Source organism: Pinus tabuliformis, chromosome 9 (genome assembly GCF_031772625.1).
Source record: "Pinus tabuliformis cultivar Carrire ecotype Pingquan chromosome 9, CPIR1, whole genome shotgun sequence".
Taxonomy (NCBI): Eukaryota; Viridiplantae; Streptophyta; class Pinopsida; order Pinales; family Pinaceae; genus Pinus; species Pinus tabuliformis.
This window is the reverse complement of record NC_142307.1, coordinates 1760509870-1760521955: the sequence shown is the minus strand read 5'-3', so window position 1 is coordinate 1760521955 and position 12086 is coordinate 1760509870. Positions and strand designations below refer to the sequence as shown.

At 36.4% G+C, this 12086-nt stretch overlaps 1 protein-coding gene across 1 annotated transcript in view; it reads left to right on the top strand.

Moving 5' to 3' along the window:
- LOC149155810 (uncharacterized protein At4g37920-like) overlaps positions 1-9264 on the top strand; it is a 123945-nt gene extending 114681 nt beyond the window's left edge. Inside the window, exon 6 of the mRNA XM_089446023.1 lies at positions 8726-9264. Within this exon, the coding sequence (XP_089302149.1) occupies positions 8726-8885 (160 nt within the window). The 3' untranslated portion in view covers positions 8886-9264. The remainder of the gene's footprint in view (positions 1-8725) is intronic.
- Positions 9265-12086: the final 2822 nt, after the last annotated feature.

Here is a 12086-nt window from a genome sequence, read left to right as displayed (position 1 = left end):
TTTGGACTCAGCACCCTGGAAAACCCCTGGGACGCTTTCATTGTGCAGAAACTAGCTATAAACTTGCGATTCCAATAAATTCCTGCCGGATTTCGACCGGAAAAACCCGCCAGAAAAGCTTTCAAAAAGTCGCATTATAGACCACTGCCATATAAAAGGAAAAGTGGGTCTCAAAAAAGTATATATAAATTTTATATAATTATAAAGTATATATAAATTTTATATAATTATAATTTTATAATATATATAAATTATTATTATATAAATTTTTTATTAAAAGAGGGAACCAAAAAAAGAAGAAGAAGAGGAGTATATTTGAAAAATATATAGAGGAGAAATAAGTGATATTTTATAATAAAAATAGCTCCAATTGACTTATTGTTTACGTAAAAACATCAAGGAAAAAAATGGAGACTAGTAATGAAAGGTTTCTTGAAACCCGTAGTACATGTGTTCGCACACTATTTAACATCAAAGGATCACTCGCAGGAAGAGACATCATAATCTCTATCAGTCTTACTGAAAGAAGTAATTATGTTAGTCCTAAATGTGCCAATCAATTGGTGATTCCTGAATCAAATATAGTTGAAACAAAATTTTTTGGCAAACAATACAATATAAGCAATTTACACCTAAATATTGGAGATTATACTTTTACCTCACAATTCACCGTGCAAACCCTATCTTTTAACGATAGTGACATTGTTTTGGGATCACCATGGATGAAAACTCTAGGTTCCTTTATTCTAAATACTAAGAAAAAGTTTTTAACATTTTCTTACAAGAAGAAGAAAATAACGCTCCAAGATGTTACACTGAAACCTAATTCAGTAACGCCAGAAGATATATCGGATATTTCAAAAGTAATTTCTCAAGAAGGTAAAAAAGTATTACAAAATATGCAAAATGAAATTGACAAAATCACTATTGACAAAAATGAAGAAGTTTCTAGACTTAAAAACCATAGTGAAAAATTGCTGACGCAAATTAAGATACTAAAGAAGGATAAGAAGTCATTAGAAAACCAGGTACAACAACTTATCAAGAAGAAAGCATCAAATGTAGGAATTCAAGTTGATGACAAAACAACACATACCGATTCAGTGAATGTCACAACTCAGGAAGAAGACAAGCAAGTTGAAGAAAAGACTGCGTGGATGTTGCAATTCAAACGATGAACATCCCCAGTGAATGTTTCATAACAAACTCAACATCTTCGCCAGAAGAAAATATAAAAATTGTCGCATGCCCAGTAAGGAAAAATCAAACAAAAAAGGTTCCATATCGGCATCCGAATCATGAGAACAGACGAATCAACCATGCTACATATTTGAACAAGTCAGAACCGAAACAACAAACTGATGTTCCGGATAATAGTGATGTAATCTCAATCCAGTCTTATGCTAACAAGTTGTCACAAGATTCCAATGACCAGAATACTATACAGAAGATTAATTTGGGATGGTCTGATCCCTTCTCAGTGCGACAATTTTGTTTGTTGCTAAGAAGATCATATCAACTTGTATCAACGAGGATGACTATTCCAAGAGAGAAAGATGTTCAAAGCCGAAAAAGAGATCAAGCTTTTTTTCATCGACAAGCTTTGAGGACAAAGCTTTTTGAGGAAGGAGGCTATGTAACGAATAAAATATATAAATAATATAAATATAATGTAAATGATAATAATTAGTTAAGTAGTAATTAGGTTGAAGAGGCATGTCTAAATGAGACATGACTCTTCATGAAGAGACACTTGCTTGGTATATAAGCAAGCCTCTTGTTCTCATTGTAAATCATTATCATCATCATTCTTATTCTTATTCACATATTTAATATAATATTTATATACTTAATGGATAATTTGATATTCCAAGTCTTTTGGGGTAATTAATCTTAAGAAGGAACTTTGTTCGCTTCAGCAAGCCACAAGAGGCCGAGTTGTTTAGCAAAGGAGATCTGGGGTCTCTAGATAATTTTGGCTAGTATATTTGCCGGGGTTTTTCCGGGGACATTTTTTTGTTTGTTTGTCAAGTTGTCTGTGATCCTCCAGGCTTGACCTGTGGCTTGAGAAACTGTGACCCAGGGGCATTTAATCTGTCAAAGTCACCCAGGGATTGAACTTGGCCTGGGCCACACCAGCCCTAAGCTGACTAGACTTTTTAGCATGTCTCCTCCCCCTAGCACAAGAACAACCACCCCCGTGAGGTTTGATCTTGGATTGCCTTGCTAGTGAGGCCCATCCTCAACCGGTTGTGCTAGTGGGACTTGACCCGGGGATGTTAGTCCAAAAATATTGGTGTCATTTTTATTATGTGTGCATCTATTTCTCAGTTCCTTATTTTACTTCCGCAATGCATTTTATTTGTGAAGAATGCATCAGTGAGTTATTTGATATTTGCCGTAAACAAATAAACTGCTAATCAGTTAGGAGAAATATGAAGAAATATCTGCTGTGTAAAGGATTAATTTCTGATGTACTTCTATTGGAAACTCTAGTCTAAATCAGAAACTCTAGGACACAAAAATTACCCTAGGACATTTGGGTGAGGGACCAACACTATTACAATCAGAACAACAATATGATGGGAAAAGTTATGGAAGAGCTTTTTAGAGCAGGAGATCAACTCTCATCTCCGTTTAAAGATGTCCTTTGTTTGTTGGAAGAGGTGACAAGGCAAGTACAAATGGTGGGACAACCACCTTCTCTGTTGACTCTAGCAGAGCTATTGTTCTAACTGTGACTAACTTGGGTGAATACAAGCTGTTGAGGCATAAAGATGGAAAGGTAAGACTTGCTGTTGCATGTTCTCTGAATGAAGTTTTAAGGGTTAGAGCTCTTGAAATCCCTTATAAGGAGAATCTAATGCGGGGAATTAAGGAGCTCCAAATTGGTTTGGAAGGAATGCGACTTGAAGAGGCAAAGAATAGTGGACATCAATCTTTTGAACATGGTGGAATCGGAAACTCAAAATCTTCACCTTGCAATATCGATGAGGTTCAAAACAAGTGTGGGATTATTGGTCATGATCACCATACATCAACTTTAGTGCTGATAATAAGGGCCTTACTGGTCTTGCTGCTGGTGATTTCAGATCAGCACCTTCCATTGCAGCTCAAACAAATGATTAGAGAAGACATCATAATTACCCCTCAGCTTTTGGCACTAGTAATGTAACCTCTATTAGATCATCATTATAGGGCTCTAGTGCCCCTTCTGGTTGTTTTGATGGCATATCAATTCCAGTTTTTGGGCAGGGCACCTTTGGGCAACCACTCAGCAGAATATAATGGCAATATCAATTCCAGTTTTTGGGCAGGGCACGTTTGGGCTACCACTCAGCAGAATATAATGGCTACCACACTCATGATGCCTAAGATTGAACAAGCACCTGAATTGGAGGATGAAGGCACACAGCGGAAAACAGTCATGAGGAACTGGAATGGTTTTTTTGGGCTAGCTGCAGGAAAGACAGACCTTATAGTATGGATGCTTAATCAAAGGCAAAAAACAGGGCACTAAGGTAAAGGTAGACAAAGGGGAAAATAGCAGTGATGAAGATGAAAGCTTGGCTGCTAATGTAAAGAATGATGTTCCAACGGAAACTGAAATTGGAGCTGCAAATGGCAAGTATACTGGTCCCATTGTTCATTCCATGAATGCCTCACTGAGAAAATTGGATTCTCCTACCAGTGAAATAGTTAAACAGGATGAGGATCATGATCTCACTCCTGTTGAGATTGGAGAGGCTATACCTATGAAAGAATATTACTCTTCCAAAGAGAATGGAGAAGAAGATGATGACGAGGATGAAATTTACTTGGCAGAAAGAGTGCATGAGGCAGAGTTGGGGTATCCATCATATTCCAGTGCATTTGCTTCAACAACTGCAACAACTGCTGCTATGAATGACCATGTATCTATCAGTTCCAAAGGAGCTATCAGAAGTAGAGACCACCAGACTGTTCCTAATGCAAATGTCTGTCCTTGATTGAACTTCTTCATTGGTGGGAAGCAGCTTGACAGGTCATCTACATTATACCAGGCAATGATGCATCATACAGTACTAGATGCATATGAATAAAGGTATGCTGGTTCAGATTTTCCTGGGTATGACAGTCGGAGATTTTGGGATGAAGTTTACACTATTACTTATCAAAGCACAGATTCAACAGTTGAGAGGGATTTGACTGGAACACCCAAAACGTTTTCTACACCTAAGAATACTGAGTATGTGTCACTTCTAGATAGCATTTTGCAAAGAAAACTTCCCTGTGACTTGGAGAAATCAAATAGCACATATAAGATTTTGTTGTTACTTAGAAAGGAGGGAAACAAGCCCCAGTCTGAGGAGGAGCCTTATCTCTATCAGGAGTGTTTGTGGAACAGTAGACACAGTAATGAGAGAGACAGTAGGCATCAGGGAGATTTCTATATTCTGGTTATGGATATGTTGGGACCTAGCCTTTGGGATGTATGGAATTCCTCTGGCCAAGCAATGTCTACAGAGATGGTTACATGCATTGCTGTGGAGGCAATGCCAATACTTGAGAAACTGAATTTAAAAGGACTTGTTCATGGAGACGTGAAGGCCAGCCTTGGACTTCTGATGAGAAAAAACTCTTTCTGGTAGATCTTGGTTTGGCCTCAATGTGGAAGGATTCATCACCAGGTCATCATGTTGACTATATTCAACAGCCTGATGTCTTCAGAGGTACTGTTAGGTATGCCAGTGTACATGGACATTTGGCGAAAACAGGAAGTAAACAAGATTTTCTAGAGTCTTTAGCATACACATTAATATTCCTTCTTAGGGTCAGGCTGCCTTGGCAAGGTTACCAGGGTGACAACATGGGCTTCCTTGTTTGTAAAAAGAAGATGGCGACTTTTCCCAAAATATTGTGTTGCTTATGTCCAGAACCAAGATTGGGATGTCTGCCACTTCCATTATCCAAGGAGGGACTGGAAGGAACATCTAAAATTCCTCACAATGTAGAGCCTAGTTCATCTCATTCAGATGCTGGAGATTCTGAACATGGTTGCATAATACACATACCTTCATATCGCAACTTTTCTGATCACTATTCTTTAATGTCAAAACCTGTTTATCCAATAACATTTGGAGGACAGGCCTTAGATGGTAAAGTCCATGCAAATGTCAAGTATGGAAGCCGCAGGCTAATATTATCAGAGGGAAGGACTTCAGCTGGATGGTCTGATAGCAACATTCATCATTCCGAGTTAAAAACCTTTGGCAGTGTTTCTGAAATTAGCTCAATGCAGAGTTTTGCAGAGCATGCCAAATTCTCTCAAAGACTGCAATATAGGTGGAGCAGTGGGAGCAGTGTTGACTTTGGATGGGACCATGAAAGCCTTAATCAAGCTAGAAGAACTGATATGAAGAATCCAAAACTGTCGAGCTCTTTACATGAAGATCTTAAATGTGCATTATGTGAAAGTAAATCACCATGCAGTTCTCAGAGGATGGTAAGGACTGGCAATATGCCTGTTGCAGGGGCATTGTCTTCTAGCCATGTTTACCACACAGAATGCGTGGAACAGATTACTCCGAAGTCTCAGAAGCATGATCCACCTTGTCCTTTGTGTGTGGGAGCTTTCAAGCCTCCCTTACTCTCTAGCCCAACTGATTCTGTTTCAGTTAATGAACTAGAGATGATTTCCACTCCAGTTAACAAATTTCCAAGGTACAAAATAACTACTGATGATCGCAAGCCCAGCTCTTCTGTAAGTAAAAAATTTCATCAGTCAGATTATATGGTAGATGTATCAGGTGCAGGGTTCACTTCTCAAGTATATGATCTTTCTGCTGTTTTCCTGCAGAAGGATTGGATTATGAAACAGTGGGAGAAGAATTATTATATCAGTGCCATTGCTGGTGCTACGAATGGCAGTCCTGTGGTTGTAATGTTCAAGGGAACACCTTATACTCAGCAGTCTTATAAAGTCAACAATTCTTTTCATTTTAAATGGATCAGTAAAAAGTGGGAGGAGGGATTTTATGTCACATAGATGACAACTGCTAGTCCATGGGGTGTGGTCATGTCTTGGAATGCAGGATTCTCAGATCAGGTTGTTGAACTTGATTTTCTCTATCCAAATGAATGCATTCACAGACATTGGGAGAAAGCAGATAAGGATGAAGGGCGGCGGGATCTGAGAGGGGGAAGATATTAGCAAGGAGAAAGAAGAGTGGAATTGCAAATTCTTGGGATTTTTCCTGGTCAAGGAATCTGCTGATATAATGACAGAAAAGGATGGTGGATTGCTTCTACCATCCGGCCATACTTTCTCCAGACAACACACAAGACACGGATGTCCATCAAAGAAAGGCCCTCCTTCTGGAGGATAGGATGGTAGATTTCACAGCACCCAGAGTTGCCATTGCTTGAGGACAAGCAATGTCGGGAAGGGGGGGCCGTAATGTCCCTTATGGATTAATTTCCTACAGGAGGATGAAGTAGCCCATCCAACTCCATAGGCTATAGTCTTGATAAAGGGGGGAAACCCAATTATCCATTGTTTAGGGCAACATTGGGTAAATTTTGGGTTGGCTGCAGCAAAATTCCCAAACTGGGGATTGCGCTTGCAACTCCCCACTTTTAAGAAACCCCCATGAGGTAATCTATAAATAAAGAAGAGTTGGAATCACATTTTCATCATGGATTTGGATCAATTATATGTGTTTTCTTGAGCTGAGGCTCTGAGGGTTTTAAGACCCCTTTCTTCTACTAATTTTGGTGGTGAAAGATTCCTCCCTAGTTAGTAAAATTCTCTTTACCTTCTTTCTATTCTGGTCTGGAAATTGTGGGATTCACCGACCTGAGAAAGCAGCAAGAATTCGTGGTACTTCTAGGACAGAAATTTGTGGCATCCCTGTGGAAAAACTCGTGGCTTGTCTGAGGTGAAAACTCGTGGTTTTTTCTGAGGCACAGGTCTGAAGCTGCAGGCCCCAGGCTGCAGGTCCAAACTGTTGTAGGACCAAACTGCGGTACCCCAGGAAAGCAACTGAGTCTGCTGTGATTAGACTCTTAGACCAGTGAGCTTAAGTAGTAGTCCAGGTTCTGTTTAGACAAATAGAGTAAATTAGCTGCTACAGGACTTAGCTCAATTTGATTTTATAGTTGGATCTGTTTGTTTGGGCAATAGTATCATTGGTCTGTGGATAATTTGGTTATTGGACAGTCAGTCCAACTATTGTGGATTTGAGGAAGCTCCTACTGTTGATTGTTATATTAATGGTGCATATATAACGTGGTTGATTTATATGAAGAAATATCTGCTAAGTATAAAGGAATAATTTCTGTTGTACTTCTATTGGAAACTTTCGTCTAAATAAGAAACCCTACGACAAAAAAATTTACCCTAGAGGCTAGGACATTACACAGCTAGAAGGATCATTCATTGTCCTATCTATAGGAAGAGCCCAAGTCCAATGACCTCTATTGTGTACATGTCCTGTGGATGTAGACAATGGCCAGCCGACTTACACAGAACAAAAGGACAACTAAATCACTAATTCTAATCCAGTCCAAGTTGCTTAAGCTTTCTTGAAGAGTTTAATTTTGTAGTGGATTTTTATTTTTTGGTAGTGGCCACAAATAGCAATGGCACTGATTAAAGGATTCTGATGCTGCGGTGAATAGATGGGAATTGTCTATTACCAGCGATGTTGCGAGCATTGGCATCGGGATAAAATCGGCAAGGGTCCGAAAAACCAAAAAACCGGGAAAATTGGGAAAATATTGGTAAAAAATCAGCAAACATCGACAAAATTAAGATACCATAAAAATATCTTTAAAAATCGGCAAACATCTGCGAGGCCAAAAAGTTGTGATTTCGAGATAATATCAGGATGTTATCGAGATGTTCGCGACACTGATTACCAGAGCGAAATATTCGAGCAATTAAACACACTATATAGCAGTAATTAAATGTACCAGGATCAACAGATCCAGTGGAGATTTATTGTGCTTTGGAAATTCATTGCAATGGGTGAGCTATGCATGCTCAGAAATCTTATGCATTGTTATTCACTAGCAAAACAATTGCAGATGCCCATGGCTTGGAGACACCTTTACTCTTCATGAACAGGCTTCTTGACTACTTTTCCCTTTGATATTCAGGCAAGTTACACTCTTTGAGTTCTCGTTATTCTGCCCTTAAAGCTTCCCAAGTTCTCTCTCTTTATCTCTCGTTGATGATATCCTTTTTCACTATAGTCTTCATTTTTAATAGGCTACCTTTGGAAGGCTAACTATCACAATGGTTTGTTCCAACTTCGAAGGACATTGTCTCAACTAAAAGTAAAAACAATTACATGCTTTTTACAATTTTACAACAGGTTGGAAAGGATCCAATTCAGATCACTCTCTCTTCTAAAATTATTGGATGTTGCAAACTAAAAACATCATAGTAATCTCCGTTATACTGGTGGTTAACATAATCCTTTCTTTTGATTACATAGCTAAATATTATAATAATAAAATGTGTAGATGTCTCCAATCTTAGGCGTCATCCATACTTCTTGTTTGTACCACAGTTCATAAGAATAGTCCTGGTATATTTTGTTAGATGAGAATTGAAATTTGGGCTTACAGTACTGGCAATCTGGATTTTTTTATTGTTATGAATTTGCTTTCTTGTTTAGACAAGATGTTCAGACTTATTTCATATGGCTAACATTGGGATTCTTCATTCTATATTCAGGACACCTGGAGAACTACACAAATGGATTACTGTAGTACTGGATGCTTATTATATGAACAAGGAAGGAACTCTTATCAAAGAAGCCCAACAATTGATGAATCCGATGGTCATTCAAAGAATGGAGTTTCTCAAGAAAGTCGTTGAAGAGGAATTTATGTAATTTATAGAAAATTACATAGCATATACCATACGGCTCGTTGAAGAGGAATTTATGTAATTTATACAAAATTACATTGCATATACCATACGGCTTCAAAACCTGCCATGAAAAATATGTTTCTCCTTTCCAGATCATACACTGTTCAATGAGATAAATCCCACAAAAATGTTGTACAAAGTGTTTTGTATTTGTATATTCCAAAGATGGTCATTTGATGCTTGCAGGTGTAGTTTGCATCTTAAAATTGATTGACAAACACCGCGGAAATTGCAGAAGTATTCATCCAAAGCGAAAGCATTCATTTGAAAGGAATGCTCTACACGTCACCTTTATATTATCTTTAAAGTAATATAAAAAGGAAGATCTTGGATTAAAATGATATAGAAAGACCTTTAAAGTAATATAAAAAGGAAGATCTTGGATTAAAATGATATAGAAAGATCAATCTTGGATATGCACGATTTTATGATTTTATATCCATGTCTCGTGGGGAAAATGATAGAGACTAATAATTTTCAAAAGCTTTAACCCCTAAGAGCGTAAATAAGGAAAAGGGAAATAGGAAATCATATTGAAAGTTCTATCCATATTAATGTTGGTTGCATAATGTGATATAGGTGGGAAATTGTGATTGTGTTGAGGCGCGCTCTTGTTCCGTGTGAAATAGATGTTACAAGGTTAGGTTAGTCATATTAGGTTAGGTCATATTATGTTATGACAACATTTTAACTTGATCAAACTACATAATAACAATCAAAAAAATATTTAAAAAAAAATTATAATTATTAATTAAAACATTTTGATTAGGTTACAATAAAATAAATTAAATGAAAACCCATATCTATTTCAATTTCAGATCTACCAAGCGTCAAGAGGGATCAAATCTCTTGAAGTGCAAATCTCTTTTAGAGTGAAAAGAGATTTGATTCCTTACAATAAAATAAAATAAATGAAAACCCAGATCTATCTTAATTTTATATCTACCAAGTGTTGAGAGGGATCAAATCTCTTGAGGTGCAAACCTTTTTTAGAGTGAAAAGAGATTTGATTCTTTTCGACGCTTGGTAGACCTAGAGTTAAGATGGATCTAAGTTGGTTACTTGTCAACCTAGTGAAATTTTGGTTTACACATCGTTTGAAGGGTTAATCTTGGGTCAGCCCAGTAAGTTATTGATTGGCATGGTAAAGTTGTGATTAACTTTGTTAAATGAACTCATGTCAATGAAAGGTAAACTATTTATTTATTGTTTATATATTTTTCATATGCCATTTAAAACTTACAAATTATCATAATGCAGGGAGAGATGAAGATGTAAAGAGATGAAGATGTAAGGTTCAGTTTTGGAAACATTTCATAATAAAGTTGGACGCTGTGAAAATTTTGAAAAAAGGCTTTTTAACGCAAATTTTGAAATTTCATCTTGACTTTGAGGTTTTGAGGATTTTTTTTTTTTTTTTTTTTTGGGTGATTTGAATGTGAAATATTAATTTTCAATACAACTAACCCTATTCTTCTCATTTCTCAGGGCATTTTAAAAACATAATAGCAATTAAGTTTAATTCAATACCACTCACTTTTAATACCTAGAACACATTTTTCAAGTATATGTTAGATTTGAAAATACTTATTATGGCTGGTTACTTCAATGGTAAATCGTCCCCTTTATCTTCTATACCTAATCGATTTAGTTGAAAGTTATCTCAAATTTACTTGTATAAAATCAGTGAAATCTACTCATGAAGATAAACAACATTGTAATTCATTGAGAACGCGCACACACACACACACAAGTTGCATGAAATATGGAAACACGTACAAGTTTCCAAAATGGGAATGGTTGGAAATGTGAACCCCTCCAAAATGGGTATGCAAGGAAAATAGGACATGATATATATATATATATTTTTTTTCTAATTAATAATTAACACTATCTTTTGATAAAATAAGAATGATCACATAAATACTGTTTTAGGAGACCCGTGTTTATATTTCGTTTCACGATGGTTACATGATGCAAAATCCCGTAGCTTGGTGGTCCTAACTCATAAAAATCACATGCCCTCATACATGATAGGATTTAGTGAAAGCATTATAATCCAACCAACCTTGAAAGCTATGTTTTGTTGAATTTTACATTTGATATGAAAATTATACTTTCTCCATCTGAATTCTAATAGGTTGGAACCACTCAAACATATTGAAACAATCAATGGTAATGTTAAAAGAATTAGTAAAAGTTGGAGAGACATTCTCCAACCTTGAAGAATTTAATATTACTATTCATTAACAAGGTGACAGTTCTCAAATCTCAATTATGTATCTTTGTTTTGTTTTGAAGGGTTATTGACATGGCAAGGTTGATATTTTCTTGTGGGTCCAATGTCTCCTCTTGGGTACTGTTGACCATTGTGTCAACGACACATAACAGTGCACCCTTTTTTCGCAAAAGAGATAGTGCTTGATCGATGTGTTTGTGCCGTTAAGCTATTATAATTTTATAATGTAAATCCATTATGCATGTATATAATGTAAATAATCTCAACAGATCTGTGTCGTGTATATAATTACTTAGATAAACCTACTTTTCTGGTGACGATTTATATTTTGTGAGGTATTTTGTCTCACCGATACATTCTCAGATGGTCGATAGTGTTTTCTTTCAGCCTTACCCTAAAGCTGGAATGGATTTTGTCACTGGGATCTTAGGAGAGTCTTAGTGTTCTAAATCAAGTCTATGAAAAAGCGATTTGGGAATAATCCTAAGTATTTGGTTAGGTTATTTTATTACAAATTGCTTGGTTTGCTGAATTATATTTGTGTCGCAGAATTGCGTAGTATGTGAGGGTCTTTTGCAAATGGGTTTTCCCCCTTAAGATGTGAAAAATGTGAAAATCATGATGTAAAGTGTCTTGAAAGTTAGAAAAATAATTTATTCCCTCATAGGTTAATTAATTATTAATTAAATTTTCTCGTCAAAAAAATTAATTAAAAACTTAAACAAAAAATTTAATTAATTCTAGGTCTTAGGTAAATTTAAATTCTCTGAAGGCAAAATTTGTCGGTCATTAAAAATTAAATTTTACGAGGTCCAGGGACTAAGGTAATTAACTATTTTGTTAAATTTTATTCCTTTGGTCTCTGGAGTTAAGTAAAAGTCAAAATTTTGAGGAAATTAATTCAAAAATTATAATGCATTTAAT